This window comes from Bactrocera latifrons, unplaced genomic scaffold (genome assembly GCF_001853355.1).
Source record: "Bactrocera latifrons isolate USDA-ARS-PBARC rearing strain unplaced genomic scaffold, ASM185335v1 scaffold_168, whole genome shotgun sequence".
Classification (NCBI taxonomy): Eukaryota; Metazoa; Arthropoda; class Insecta; order Diptera; family Tephritidae; genus Bactrocera; species Bactrocera latifrons.
The window spans coordinates 223,479-240,475 of NW_017535163.1; the positions used below are offsets into that span (position 1 = coordinate 223,479).

General features: G+C 34.8%; 1 protein-coding gene across 1 annotated transcript in view; it reads left to right on the forward strand.

The window, feature by feature from the left end:
• Nucleotides 1-16,997, forward strand: part of LOC108966646 (GATA zinc finger domain-containing protein 7) — a 149,269-nt gene that overhangs the window by 15,062 nt on the left and 117,210 nt on the right. The window contains exon 2 of the mRNA XM_018929659.1: nt 14,963-15,008. Coding sequence (XP_018785204.1) covers nt 14,963-15,008 — 46 coding nt within the window. The remainder of the gene's footprint in view (nt 1-14,962; nt 15,009-16,997) is intronic.

Genomic DNA, 16,997 nt, shown 5'->3' on the forward strand with positions numbered 1-16,997 from the left:
CTATTTGCATGCGGGGTATATTTGATGGATTGCTTTATATGCAGGTTTAAAGGTGTTTGAAGTATAGCTTTGGTAGCAACGAAAAAGTCTCCAACTGCAGAGGACGCAAATGTTTAACAAGAAAATATGTTTTTGGAACTACTAGTATGCTAGGGTAGGGAATATACAAGTTTGAAGAAGTCTCCAAACTCTCCAAAAATTTAACTTTTTTTAAAAGCTTGTTAATAAGTTTCTTAGAAAAATATTTAAGCGTATACTGTATATTAGGTGCAATTGAAAACGTGTTTCTATTTGCATACGTATGCAGTTTATTTGTTGAATTGATTTGAACGCAGAGCAGAAGAAGCTTGAAATATGGTTTTGGTAGAAACAAGAAAGTGTTCAACAGTAAAACAGGCTAATTTTTAACAGCTAAATGTGTTATTATATTTACTAGTATACCAATATATTCAAAATACAAAGTTTTGAAAAGCTCTCAAAAATTTTATTCTGTGCTTAAAACTTGATAAAAACTTGCTCAGCAAAAAATCATACACGAATACAGTGCATTAGGTGCATTTGAATTTAAGTTTCTATTTGTATGCGTAATTTCATTGTAGGATTGCTTTAAATGCAGCTGGAAAGGAGCTCGAAATATAATTTTGGTAGAAAGAAGAAAGCAATAGTAAAACACGCTGATTTTTAACAAATAAATGCTTTTTTACTGTCAATAATGTAACAGGGCGGTCGATATACTAGTTTTGAAAAACTCTCCAAACTCTCCAAAATTTCAATTTATGTTTAAAATTTGGTAAGGCCATTCTTAGCAAAAAATTTAAGCGAATATACCGTATTAGGCACAATTCAAGTCCAACAAATCGTATAAGAAAAAGTAAATGTTTACAGAGTATCTTATAATAATGAATCTTTCCTGTTTACTGCTTCTCCTTTTCTCCAATAAGTCGCTTTAGTTATAATAAATAACTTTATATACAATTGATGATATTAAGTATCCACTTAACAGCTAATATTCCCAATTATTATTATATTTGCGCACACATTTCCGTTAATATGCAATAAATCAGCCATTAGAGTTATCGGCATATCAAGCGCGCATGCGAAAATTAAAGTAAGTAAGTAACCCGCCACAACAGCAGCAGTCACAACTGCATTTGGTAGCTGCAAATATCATAAGTTGCCTAACCTCAGTTGATTTATACGCATTGCAGTTGCATATAAATCATTCCAAATGTACGTAACGGTGCAATAACTCAGCGACATATAGGCGCAATACTGCAACGGATGCATAAATATGTGCGCAGCGAAATACAATTGAAATGAGACTTGCATTCGCATTTATGGCCACTTTGAGAAGTTGTTAGAACAATTTATGGCCACAAATTGTAGCAAAACGAAACTGCATGCTGCGGTAAACGGTTGAAAGGGGGTAGCGCACCGTGTATGAATGCCCCCATGTGCGCCAGCAAATGTGTTCAAATGTGAGTGCATTTTGCCGTGGCTGTAGATCACTTGGAAACATAAATTCCAAACTTTTTTCCAACTGCCTTTTGTTTACATTTTTCTGAGCAGCGCTTTTCCATTTTCGAGTGTGTTTTCAGCAAACTTTTCTGCTAAAACCATTGCTCTTGGCATCTTTTTACTTGTATGTGCGCTGAGCGTCGGTTATGCGTTCAAGGTCATGTTCATACATTTTAGGCCTTCCCAGTTATGTAAGGAATAACCGGCGGCAAAGGGACCACTCTACAACTAACACAAACACATACGCGTACATGCATATTTATTGTGACATTGAAAATTCAAGTCGCGCCATGCTGCCGCGAGCCCACCTACTCTTACTCGTTCATCGCCTGCTCCTCTTCCTCCTCTTCTTTTTTCCTTCTTCTTCTGTGTATACAACATGCCATTTTGGCGCTTAAGTGCTCCGCATACTGCGAATGGCAAGCGCTCAAGTGCGGCCTATAACACACACATACATACGCTGGTACTGCAATGTATGTGTGTACAAATATGTAGCTGCTGAGAGCATTTGTTGTTGCTTGTTAGCGCGGGGCACCACATGTTGCCGGGACTGCGAACATTGCTGCGGGTAAGCGCTATTAAACTTGACGTGCGTTTTAATGTCAACAGCAGATGTTGCAATTAATTTCACATTTTTTAAGCGCATGTTCTTGTAAAAGACTCACTTTGTTCCACTACAGCGCATTGTACTGCCCGTTACGTATACGCCGCGTTGTACCATCTGAGGCGAAAAGCAAGCGCACGAGTGAGCGGCATTGCGGCCTTTTCTCAATGTTAACACGACTTTTCGTTATCGCCCTTCTCTCCCCGGATTTTTCAATTCTATTTGCTCGCACATTTGGTTGTTATTGTTGTGGTTGCGCAAACCAGTTTAAGCGTTTAACTAATTGCATAATAAATTACATTTACATGAAATTTATTATCACCAGCCGTCTTTTTCGGGTGCTGCCTTGCGACGTTTGTGCGTAAAATGTTAGCGTTGGAATCAACTTTTGCGCGCGTGCGTGTGTGTGCTCGCTTGTGTAAATTCTTTAAGCTGGTATTTATGGAATTTTATAAATTAAATTTTGGCCTACAACTTTTTAGTACTAACGAGTAACGAGTGGGAACTCTTTTGTTCAAAAACTAGCTGATTTATGGCTATAATAAAGTTTAAGCCAGAAATATTATAATTAACAAAATATTTGCTTGGCAGTCATAAATTGCGATTATGGAAGGTGTGACTTGGGTGTAGTTGAATTATTGAGCTTTTAATTAAAAAGTTTATCAGATCGCTGGATTAGGAGTAATGTACTCGATACTTTTCATTGTGTTTAAAAGTATCGAAATTTCTTAAACGGTTTGGATAACAGCGTATTGATGTGTGAAATGCCTGCAAAATTATTCGAACTCTCAAAAAATTTTACATATTTGTACCAAAGCTCAATCGCCTTAATAACAATAAAGAAAAGTTCAAAATTCCATTATTAGGTATAATTTAAGTCTACAACCCTCCCTAAAAATGGTAAAATGTCAAACAGCGTACTTTAAGCAAAATAGACCTTTTTCAAACAAAAATATATTTATTTTTAAATTATTTTGAAACTCTCCACTGCTCACAAGCGTTGTCGGTAAGGATTACTCTACTTGTCATAAATTTATAGAAATTCTAAAATCAAAGAAATTTATTATATTAAAGCAACAAATAAGTTTTTGCATGTTTTTGAAACTCTCCACTAGTCATTTGTATTTTCAATAAACGTCTTGAATCAAAAATTGCTAAAATATGTTTTTACTCTCAGCCTATTTGTCAAAGAAGACAAAGTAAACCGGGTTTTGAAACTCTACACTTGTCTTAAAATTTATAAACATTATAAAACAAAAAAATTTATTATATTTAAGCAAAAATTATATTGTTTTCAACTTTCCACTCACTGTTTGCATTTCCAATAATAGTTTCGAATACAAATTTCTTCAAAAAATTTAAGCGTCAAACAATTTGCCAAACAAAATATAACAAAAATTTAAAAACGCTAAAATTTTTAAACTCTATACTTTTCTTAAAAACTTGAAATTTATAGCAGTTCTATCTTAACTGACGCATGTTCAACGCAACGAATTACTTCAGTATTTTCAACTATTAAAAAGTTTCCAAAGCCATGCTCAACCGCAATTTTTCGAAAATTAAGCTGACATTACATAATTGACTAAATAGGAGTTCTGAATCGAAAATTGCTAAAATATATTTTTTTACCCTCAGGCTATTGGTGAAGGTAAGCGTAGTGAACCAGTTTTTGAAACTCTACACATGTCTTAGAACTTCTAAAAATTGTAAAATCAAATATATTTGTTATATTAGCACAAAAAAATTATATTTTTTTAAATTTTTTCAAACTCTCCACTTTACATATGCATTTTCAATAAAAATTTTGAATGCAAAATAGCTGAAATATTTTTTATTTTAAGTCTTTTAACAAGATTTTGAAACTATTTTTTTAAAACTCTACTAATTTATAGCACATAGAAGTAAACTAACGCATGTTAAACTGCCAAAAAAATATAAATTCAATATTTTGGTTTATTAAAAAGCCTCCAAAGCCACACTGAACAGCAATTTTTCGAAAATTAAGCCGACATTATATAATTGACTAAATTAGAACTGTCAAAACCAATCAATTTTATTTATAAATGTATCAATTTCCGCAGCATTAATATTCTTACGAGCGCCACTGTACGCAATTATCACACCTAATTAAGCGACATTTGTATGTATAACCATATAGTCTACTCATAAATAGACATGTACATGAGCCATATGATCGGCTTAAGCATAAGCTGTGCGCCAGATTTTTAACTAATTAAGTTTTATGTAGTGCATAATATTTTCGTATATTTTTAACAGGAAAGATGTGATTGTGTAAGCTTACGGTATATACCATATGTATTATATAGCATAGTTTGAGTGCAGGGATTATGTGGTGTTGGCAAATGATTCCAGTTCTGGTCAACTGGATTTTGGCAACATGAATTGAGAGTGGCATGATTTTAAAGAAGTAATTAATGTATCAAAAATTGAGTGGATTTACTTAGTTGCTCTGCGTTAACCAGTTTAGTCAGGCTTGAGTGATGTACAGTGGTGTGTAATCAGATGGCAATAATAAATAATAAAATATAATGAATAGTTTTATAGTGGCGGATGGTCTTCTTAACAGTAGTAATTTTTTTTTTTACTGTGTTATTGTGACGTTGGAATTTATTTGGAGTTTGCATGGGTAACTCTGATCTATTATATCTGAAACTTTAGTCATATTGCAACCCTGTTTTTAGTTTGTAAATGCAGACACTCTTGTTGCTCTTTTAAGAAAAAAAAAGTTCCAAAAATTGTCTTCATTTTGGTACTGTGACACCGTGACATTAAATTTTGGGTATTAAATCTTTTCGTATTCAATATTTGAAACGCCTGCCAAAAAAATGATTATTTGAGTACTTTTCTACACACCACTGTGGGCACAAAGTCATTAGCTTAAAATGTTCATCAGTCAATTTAGCGCTGAATATTCGCAATTTAATGACGTTCTGCTAATAAAAAGCATTAACATTTTCCGAATCGAGTGCAGGTGTTATGCAAATATACAAGCAAATAATAAAATAGACACGCGTCTATGTTGCAAAGTGTAAATAAAAATATTAATTAAGCTAATATGTAATATAATTTTAAAAGCATTTAAATATTACGCAGGCTCATAAAAAATATATAAATACTAGAAAAATTATTAGGAAATAAAAAATGTATACCAAAAAATTTATAAATAGCAATAGTTAAGCTGGTAACGCTTAATGACGCTTACTAACTTGAATGCACCGTGCCTAGTGGCGGTTAGTTTAGCCAAGTGGGCAACTTCAAATCGAATAATCATGTATGTCAATCAAAAGGACTTCGTGGGGAAGTGAAAGCATAATAACCTAACTATTTTTTTTTTTTTTTTTTTTTTTTTTTTTGGAAAACACTCAGGTTGTTCGCGAAACAGCCGCTTAATTTTAATCAGTAAAGAACCAGTAAGAACTAACTTTAAATCTCATTACAAAACTGCAAATAATGAACTCGAGATGTTATAATATTGGTTATGAACCTGGCTAAGTTGAAACTCAAACCCATTTTTCAGAAAATATCAATATTAAAAAGATTTGCGTCCTCGAAAAGCAATTTTTTCACTTTGGATTTTAGGCACAAGAAGGGCACTCGAAACCAAAACTGTGGCTCACAAATTTTCATACAAAGTCTGCTTGGATGCACCTTAAAATCAAAGTACACATTTTTGCAACTTTCCACACCGCTTTCTGATGCTATGCATTTAGTAGCACAGCAAGCTACTTGCAACTACTTAACTTACTCATTGCCAGCACAAAAAAAGCAGTAGAAAAAGAGCAAAGGCAATATGTATTCGCAAACCGCAATAACGACTGCGTCCAACATGTCACAGCTTCAGTCTCAGCCTCAGCAGGAAGGCAGTGGTGGGATGCGATTTGCGCAAAAGTGTGAGGCAGATGATTTCCATCGATTGTCCGGCTGCGACGCGCATACTTAGGCGCGCAAGTCAATGAGCAAGCAACACCTTCATTTGCTCAAAGCTACTTGCCAGAGAACAGAAGACTTAAAGGCATACGTATGTGTATAAAAACGTGCACATTACCAACTATGTTTCGCTACTTAGCAGAAAGTATGTATGTATGCAAGTATACGTGTAAGTTAGTAAGTATAAATGAATACGTATTTGTGACGGATGAAGCCTAACGAATGCTTCACAATTAACACCATATTATGTTGGCGTGCAGAGAAGCTGAAGTAGAATGCAAAGTAAATAAGTAAGGAAAGGAAAAATAAATATAAAAATAAAAGTAGAAAGAAATAGAGTGCCTAAGTGAAGGCAGAGCGAAAAGTGTTGCAATGCTTAAAGGCGCGAAAATTGTGCAAGAATTTGAGAGGAAGAGTTTTTAACTTCTTTTCTAAGTTTGTGATTAATGGAGATTTTGGAGACGAATACTTTGAAACGGGAAGAACTTTATAAAGAAGTATGTAAAATTTTAGTTTATGATTAGTGGACACTTTGGAGACTTTTTGAAAAGGAATACTTCAAAGCGCGAAGCGTTTTCAAGAAGTTTAAGAAGAAAAATTATAAATTTTTTTAAGTCTTCAATTAGTGGGGACTTTGGAGACTTTTTGAAAACAAATAATTTAAGGCACGAAAAATTTGCAAGAACTTTAAGATTAAAAATTTTGTGGACAGTTTGGACACTTTTCGAAACTTAGTAAAATGTAAGAAATCTTTTCAATATTGTCACACAAAAATATTCGATTTATTAAAAATTTAGTGTGAAGAAGACTTTTAGAAAACTAATATATTCTTTATAGATCGTAGAGAGCCTTAAAGCAAGTTAAATTTTAAGTAATAAAGTTTAGATCTCACTATTTATAATATCCTACTTTGGGTTAAAATCGACTTACCATAGCTTCGGTCTAAATTTATCACGCGATTTCTGAAAAAGAGCAAAAATATTATTATTAGGAATAGTGTAGTGGAGTGGTACCTTCTAAAATACAACATATTCGTTTGAAAGTCGATAGTTAGCGGGAATTATAATATGAAAACTATTATGTTTTCGACTAGTGGAGACTTTGGAGACTTCACTAAACTAATAAACTTCAATATATTTGGCATATTCAAAACTTTTTACAAGTGGAGAAGAGGAAAAAAAAATAATAAAACTTTTGCTAAGTGGAGAGTTTGGACACTTTTAACAAATTTTAAATTTTAGCTAAAAGTTATATAATACTATTAAGATGCTATTATTTGTACTACCACACTTTGTTTTAAGCTCGACTTATACCACCGAGGTAATATTCATAGTAGGGTCCAGTTAATATAATATCTACTTAGAGACGGTTCTGAATTTGTGTATAATCCAAGTCTCTCAATAACAATATATAATAACAACAATAGTTAGCGGTATCTAAATTTTTTGTTGTTTGCAGCGAATTCCTTCACGCTAACCCCAGTAACAAAACTTGAGAACTAAATTTTTGTAAAAACAAAAATACGGAAGCGCGAAAATGCGTAAACAACCAGTGAGTTACAAGCAAGAGCGGCGTAGAAAAAGTGACAGATCGTCGGTGTCTTTGCAGACAACTACTCAACAGCTGCTCAGCGACTATTTTCGCGACTTTTGCATAAACTCAACGCTCTCATGCCTAACGGGGGCCGAAGTCCATAATACTTAAGCATACAGCCATTTAGCTGGCTGTCCTATCAAATGAGGTGCCATTGCTGTCAGTCAAGGTTCTAAATGATAAAAGCAAGCAGTGGCAGTGACAGTACAAATAGCAACAACAGAGCGCGTTACAAGCGCGCTTCTCAAACACAAAGCGTAGCACGGCGATAAGTATGACCGTATTTGTGTGTGTGTGTGTGAGTGTTTGCGCTTTCATTGGCTTGTACGCATGCGCGGTTTTCAATTAAAAAATCACAACCACAAAAGTGGTCTACCGCTGACTGAGTGACTTAAACAAGCAACAACAACAACACAAATTCAAACAAAACAACAACGGCTTAGCTAGCACACAGCGCATACAATAACTGCATAACAACCAACTGGCAACTCTAGCCGTTTTCCCGCACAAATGCTCGCTATGTAAACACGTGTAACTGCTTACCCGGTACTAATGCACATATGTGTGTATGCATGTATGTGCGTTTGTATTAATTACCAACTATTTGACCGTCTAACATGCCGTTGACGTTTTAGCCTATTCATTGGCTGACATACAATCAAACAAACAATTTCTAATTTCATAATCAGCATGTACGACAACATGCGGAACAACGTTTAAACAACAACGACAACAACAAGCGCAACTTTTACCACTTGGTGGTTGCGTCAAGTTCGTCGAATTGTTTGCACACGCATGACAGCACAGCAGCGAGTTTTCTTGCTGTTGTTTTGCGGCTTTCAGTGTTGGCAGACACCATAAACCTAATATGCAAATGTGTGCGTGTGTTTGTTGTGTTTGCATGTAAATGTGAGTAACTCAATTCGCGCATTCGCAGAATGTGTGGCTGCCACACAACGTTGCCACCATCGCCAGCACACCGGTTGTTGCCGCTTGCAACATGCAGCCGCTAAATGTTTTTCTAACACCGCCGTCATTCCAGTTTGCCTTTTCAATTTTGCTGCAATACCATGAGTTGTGGCATTGCTTGGCTGCTTGTCGACGCGACTCTTGGTTGCACGTTGACTGCATTTGAAGAATTTCACAGATAAAATCATAACAATTTTATCTTAAACTTTATGCCAATTTAGATAGAACACATTTCCTTGAGCAAGTGGCCGGAAAGAGCATGTGGAATAAGCGAAAGAAGAAAAGCTGGAGGCGATCGGCTTCTATGAATCAGGAAAGTTAAACGAGTTTTGTTGAAAAAGTGTCGGAAATTTTGTTTTTCTTATGTTCAAAATTGAAAATTGAATCACCTCCAGCGTTTTTCAACGTTTTTTTCAATCCTCAAAGCACATAAAAAGTATTTTTGTGATCTCGTACAGCTCCGCCTTCGATGCAATTTGTATCCCGTCACCTTCGACTTACTTTGGTGTGATTTTTTCGGTCTTGTTTCCTATGGTAGCTCCCATTGGGACGATTGAGCTTCGTTTTCCATGTCATAATCATAAACCCGTGATACGTCACTAGTTATGAACCAGCGAAACAGATTTCAATCGCCGCGAACTGAGTCCCTCGATCTCCTGAGAAATGTCAAAGCGAGGCTATTTTTGGTGGACGTAGGCTAATTTTGGCACAAACAACAATTTCTCTAATGGTTGTTCGACAACTGGCCAATACTATTTTCTTCGTTGCATCAATGTTTTTCAAAAATAACCATTCAAAGTAACCTTGAATCTGGTCAGCTTAAGTAAAGAATATGAATAATGCAAAAAAAAAAAAAAAAAAATCTAATGTAGCGATACATTTTGTGAAAACTGCATAATTTATTCCCTGAAATGTTTTGCCCATGAAGAGTTTTCAAAATGTCCTTTTCTTGACATTTCCATATCTAAATTTGTTCTAGATCAGCGAGTCTTCGTGGAATGTAACCATGAGGGCACTGAAACTATATCAAAATTTTTTACTTTGATTTATGGAGAAATATTTGAGATTTTTTTAGCGAAGAATAAAAGCTTTTATCATTTTTTAAATACTATATCAAGCTTCTAATGTAAAAATATTGTCAAGAGTATAAAAGACTATAACATACAGCACTGCAAATTATTCATGTAATATTTTTTTGGCAACATACTTTGTGAAAGCTTTCAATATTGTTGAAGTTCAAAAGCTTTCATAAGCACTTTTCTGTCGACAAGGTTATCAATTCCAAGTTCACTATAGACCTGCAGTTCTACATATTATTGATCAAAATTTTTTGTGAAAGCTTTCAATATTGTTGAAGTTCTAAAGCTTTCATAAGCACTTTTCTGTCGACAAGGTTATCAATTCACACTTCAACATATAATTGTGGACATACATAGAGCATTCATATTTCATTTTGTGCTTTCACTAAAAGCTTAGGTTGAAACTTAATATTCAACAAAAAAATAAACAGACTTGCAAAAGGCTCTATATCACACTGATAAAGCACTGAAAAGCTTTCACATGCATTTTTAAGCATAGTTTTTTCAAGAACTAAATTAATTTAAAACAAACAGTTGTTATCATTTTAATCTCTATGCTTACAACAACACTTGCAACATCCACACTTAATCATTTTATAAAGTGTGGCTGCAGTCAACTCAAAATAAACAACTAAATGTGCTGGCAATTACGATATAACAACAATTTTATGTTTTTTTAATGACTTCATCATTCATTGGAGCCAATGTCACCAAGCTGTTTGTAAAAATTTTTCCCATCAATACTTATTGCTAATACTTTGTGGATGGCATAAAGTGCCAAACTCATTAGCCATGTGGCGCGTGATACCCAAACGAACGTACCGCCATTTACTATATATATAAACACGTTGACGTTGCCACCTTTCGGGCAAATGACAAATGATGCACAGCAAGCCAATAACGGTCAGCAACGGTTGCAGCGGTCTCAACGAATGACATTCGGCCAAATGGTCGACTGCCCAAATGACTTTAACCTACATTTCTGCCTTATGCTGTTTGCTGTTTGGCAGCAAACGTTGCTTTCAACACTCACTTAGTACTTGAACTCGTACGAACTGCATGACTAAGTGTCTGCAGCAGAAGTTTGCAGATAAAAGTATACGTAATTATGTAACCAGCTATGCGATGCAGATGGCAAGCGAGTAAGTACATTAAAGTAAAAGGAAGTCAGTGTAGCAGTGTTCCACTTGTCCACTTGCTGCACATCGTGAGGCTGCCATTTCGCATTTGCGCTGTGTTCACTTGAGAGCTTCACATATGAGCTCATCAAATGCCTGTGTGCAGTTGTTTAGGAAGGATGCTAGGCAGTAGGTTGCAGTTGTGATAATTTGTTGCAATATTACGAACCGTTGTACCAGAAATTTGAGGGCCTTTATTACGCTAGCTACTCGATGGACGTGTTGATGTTTTTGATATTAAGGCTAAAAGTGAAACAAGTGTCAAGCTTCGATTGTTGAAGCTTTTGCATGTTGGAATAAAGAGGCGTTGCTGCTCTCGGAGACCTCCTCGGTGTTAAGTTGCACTTGCCCTACTATGCTATGATATTCCAAAAATATATGTATTCTCTGCATATTTTTATGAAGGGTTTGTGACTCCGCTAATATTATATATAAACCTGAATGTAGGCAACATGTTTCTAATTTTAATAAAATTTCAAAAAAAAAAAAAAATGCAATGAATATTGGCTATATTGGAGGTTATAAAAGAGGTAAAATATATAGGAAAGTACTGCCAAAAGAAAGTATAAATTGCTGCTTTTCTTCTACTTAAAAACCGTTACAAATTTACATATTGCTATATGTTACAAACATTACTAAAAACAGCAGTAAAAAATTCAAGGAAACATTCACTAGTTTAGGAACTGAAATTAATGCAAGTAATTAGTATCCTTCCATTTTGTAGATAACGAACAGTTTTGGTTGGAAGCATAATATTTTAGGTATACTGTCAGCGGCAAACTCAGGCAGTAATTAATTATTAAACACGACTGTAATACCAGAGTCAAAGTCGTACTGAAGGGGGTGGCGGGAAAGTGAAAGTTTGAGCATGTTGGGGAAAAGAACTGAAACAAAAAGTGAAGAGCTGACTCAAGCCAACACGAAGCACGAAATTAATATATTTTCATTACGCTTGTTAAGTTTGTCAGCATAGAATTAGACGCGGCTACTCAAGTAGTAATTAATTTACGGGTTGTGCACAGAAATCGAATTTGACCTACTAAAGTTTATGGAAGGAAAATGGAGAGAGAGAGAGAAGGAATGTAGTAATATACTTATACAGATGGGAATAGGGGACAGTATACAGTTAGATAGAGGTGTATTGCAGGATACAACACAGTGTAAGTGTGCGCGCATTAAAGCAGCATTTTAGGCGTTTAATGGTTGAAAAAGGTTGTATACGGCAAAGTGTTTTCAATTGGTTTGAAGTAATTGAATTACCTATGAGATGGTTAGAAGGGAACATGGGGTGGCATTTAAAATACGAGTTTAAGTATGATAGCTGTTGTCTGCTGTCATTACTTTGTCAATTGGAACATTTTGAGTAAAGTAACTTTTGTTATTATGGTAAAAGTGGATAAAAAATTGTTCTGAGCGTTGATTAAATACTATGTTTGAATGCAAAAAACTACAGCTGAAGCAAAAACTTCGCATGATGACGAGTTTCCGGATATTGGCTCAAGAAAATCGACCATCAAGGATTGCTATGCCAACTTTTGACACCGTGAGATGATCACCGAAGAGGGTGAGGTTGTTACCGGAGGCAGCAGCAAAAACGTACACAAACGAATTATCACTTCTTTGCATTGCTGGGCAGGGCCTCTGAGTCACTGAGTAACATCATTTCAGTCCGAAATGCTCCAAAGCACCTTTAAAAAGGAATCTCCATCAACAGCGACTATCCAGCCGTTATTGGACCGTTTGCAGGTTAAAAAACCGAAAAATGACCGAATTTGAAGAAAAAGAAAGTGCTGGTCAATCAAGGCAATGCATCGTGAAACTAATTAATAAAAACTATGGCATGAATAAACGAATTCGGTTTCGAATTGCTTCCATATTTCCCAGATGTGGTCTCGGCGAGTATTTTCTGTTCTCAGATCTCGAAAGAATGCTCGCTGGGAAGAAATTTTCCTCGAACGAAGAGGTGATGGCCGAAATTGAGGCCTATTTTGAAGCAAAGGACAATTTGTACTACAAAACTGTTATCACGAGATTGCAAAATAGCTATAATCATAATATGTATCATTCTTGAAGTGAAATATGTTGAAAAAAAAAAAAAACGAACTTTTGTAAAATCATTCAGAGGATTAGATTCTAAACAGCAAAGTCCGGTCTTCAAAAACTTTCTTGAATATGTAGCGAGGTTATCACCTAAGGCATAGCTTCATTTAGCAGTCTTTTTTGGAAATTATGCACTTTAAAATTGAAATATGGTGGACGAAATTTCTAACTTTGGTTTTCCGTACTCATTACAATGGAATAAAAAATCCTAAAACTATATTTTCTCCCAGCTATTCTGGCTTGCTAAGAAAATTATGCATTCAAAATGGAATAGCAATGCGCTGCCGAGACTCTCTTCTGTGCACACATACCGAAATATTTTCGAATAAGCCATTCTAAAGATATTCAAACATAAATTTCACATTTTTAAGCGCGGAAATGAAAATGTGTAAATCAATGCATTTTCAGCAATAAATTAGAAGGAAATCGAGCGCACACGGCGACAGACAATTGTGTAGCGCACTGCGGGTGGTGGACTGGCTACAGCAGCGACTAGCTGCCGCATAAATACCTGACTGCACACACTCATACCTTTGTAAATACAAGTAGTTTGTGCGTGTGTGTGTGTGTGTGGCGGCACTGCTGCGCTTGCCAAAGATTTATCTTCACCAAACATCACAAATCCGTAAATCTATGTTACGGAAATGATTTCGTGTCGTTTGTTAATGACAACTTTCGTGCAAGAGAACGACTTTTCGCTCTTTCCTGCGGCATTTGGATTTATTAATTAAATGATAGATACTTATTTGTGGCATTAAGACGCGTTGCTATTCAATTGAATGAAATGCGCGATGAAGCGAAGTATTTTACTAATATTCGTTTTATTGATTAAAAAGTTCTTTGTAAAATAGCTTTTTCGGTGATATTCAAAATTTGCAGTGATACAAAAATTTTCTATATAATCAAGTTTTGGTTAATGGTGGGAGCAACAGTCTCATGTTCGAAGCAAAAGTGCCGAATTATCAGCAAAAACGGAAAATGAATGAAGCGCACATAAACATATATATATATAGTTTGCGAATAAAATTCCGTTATTTTCTTATACGACATGTTGTTAAACACATTAAACTTCCTTTGTGATTTAAAGCCAAAATAAATCAGCGCTGACAAAAGGCTTGTCATTCAAGTGAAATTCTATGAATTCGCTTATCTCTCGGTGTCGGTCTATATACATACATTAGAGCGGATCATTTTAAAAGGAGCCGAAACGACTGAAAAATCGCGTATGCGGGATATGTTTAATGGATCCTTCCGAACAACTTCAGAGAGTCTGGGTCTAAAACCGATTTCGAGCCAGCGATTTCCACAGATCGCCTAAAACTTATTTTTCCATTAATTTCTGCTTCGTTAAGTTTTACTTAAAATAACTTTCATTTAACTATGAATTTTGCTTATTTTTTTTTCAAAAACTATTTTCCCTTGTCTAAAAGTTTTTTAGGAAACTTAGTGTTCTACAAAAATCGTGGAGTTTCGCGTTACAATAAAATGCGCATACTAGAAAAGACTTTCTCTGAAGCGTCTAGGAACATATTTTTCAGCTTACGAAGCGAAAAACCCCTACGTGGCCCACTTTAATACACATAGTTATATATGTATGTCTATTTATCTACTATATAGAGAAGATTTATTATTTGTCTTCAATATCATTGCTAAAACAATGTGGCATATAATTAAATTGCACTTTCTCTAAAAAAAAGTACCGTAATAATTGTTACGAGTATATTGGCTTCTTGGAACTGCTTGCCTGAGTTTCGAAATTATTTACGGCGTGATTTTGTGTTTTTGCAGAACAATTTCTATTTCTGATTTTGTTATGTGGTTTTACGACAGAGTTGGCGCTAAGCTGATAAGGGTCTACTGCTACATGAAAAGCTAAATTTATTTTACTGTATACTCCTTTAACCAATTTTATTATGCTGATAGTGGTGTTGTTGTTTTCATTAATATATAAATTATATATTCTATTTTTGCAGGTTACCACAGCTTACGGTCTATGCCAAGATTATTTACCTCCTGATGGTGAGTGAAATTTATAGAACAATTTAACGAAGAAGTAGCTGGAGAAGTTAGTTAATATTAACAGTATTTGATGAAGTTATTTATGCTATTTTTTGTTAATTTTTTTTGTGTAAAAAGTATCTTAGAAAATTTGAAAAAATTAACAAATAATATACAATATGGATAAAAAACAAAAATATTCCGAAATTTTTTAAAACTAATTCATTTATTTGGAACGGAATTTCCATCAAACCGATCAAGCACTGCCTTTAAGTCTTTTATTTACAGTTATTTTCCAATGAAGTTGCCTTTAATTAACAAAAAATTCCAAAACAACTACAAAGGCTAACTTCGGTTGAAGCTATAATAAACAACACAAAGGATTCCTTATAAGGATTTCATATACACTGTTCAGTTTGTATGACAGCTATACGCTATAGCGACTTGATATGAACAATTTCTACGGAGATTACATCGCTGGCTTAGGGAATAACTCATGCAAATTTCGTGAAAATATCTCATGAAATGAAAAAGTTTACCATACATAAACTTGATTCCCTTCCTTCAGTTTATATAGCAGCTATATGCTAAAGTGATCCAATAACGACGGTTCCGACAAGTTAGTCGCTTTTTTGTTTTGATAAAAAAGAACGTATGCAAATTTTTAAATGAATATCTCATAAACTGAAGAACTAATTCGCGTATATACAACTATTTCGGAGTAGAGTTGCAACCGATTGACGAAATTGAGTCTGAGCAAAATTTTACAAAGTTAATGCCAAGCGTAACAGCATGAAGAATAACCGATTTTTCCAGCCCTCGAAACACGTTTCATAAGCACTTTTTGGGAAGGCCTTTAGCTCTTTCAGCGAATTTCGTTTTATCTCCTCGATGAATTGAAAACGGGTGCCACGGAGCGGCAATTTCAGTTTGGGGAACAAGAAAAAATCACAGAGAGCCAAATCTGTTGCATACGGTGGTTGGGCGCTGGTATTAATTGCATTTTTGATATTAAATTTGGTCACAATCGTGTCCCGATGCGATGGTTCATTATCATCGTGTAAAATCCATGGATTGTTCTTCCACAATTCCGACGGTTTTCGACGGATGTGAACTCTCCGTCATAATGCACCAAACGACGACTATCAAAAAAAAAAAAAAAAAAAAATTCTTTGTGGGTTCCGGTTCGTTTTTCTTTGCCATCTATTGCTTTGATTGTTGACTTATTTGCATGTCAAACGCATGGTCCATCGTCTCATCGGCAGTTATAATGCTCTCGATGAATTTTAGATCCGAATTCGCATTCGCACGATCAAACATGTCCAAAGAGAGCTGTTTACGATATCCGTTTTTGAAAAAGTGCAGCTTTATTGGGATTATTCAAGTGGAGGTATGGAGCTCTCTTCCTATATCTCTGACTCAAACGTCATATTCTTCATTTTTTCATTTTTTTAATATTTTAATCAGCAGAAGAGGTCTAATGTCGCCCCTATAACGAGGCATACGAACATAACAAAAATCCAAAAAATGTTTATAAAAACAGATATGCTTTTTGGTATAAAAGAAATTGAAATTTAACATTTAGAGGTCCGACCCAAAAATTTGTCGACCGCTGTTATTATTGGTTTATTTTTATTTTATTTAATAATTTTTGTTTTTAGTGTTTTTAATTTTCTCAAATTAATATTTTGTAAATAAAAGTAAGAGCCCATTTGCTCGCTAATTAAATTATTATGCCGGAATTATTTGTTTACATATAAGCTGTTGGCGTTTACCTTCTCCACTACACTACATACAAACAATACATACAAACGCGAAAAAATTATGAAATTATGAAGTTTATTTACACATCCGTGATTGTTTATGGGCAAATTGTTGACATTTTTGAAATTCCAACAGCAGGCTAAAACGGTCTATCACTCACTCACTAACTGTGCGATTGCGCAGAGTAACCCAACGAGCGTAACTTGTGAGGTAATAAGTTATTAGGTGGTTAATATATACAAAAAA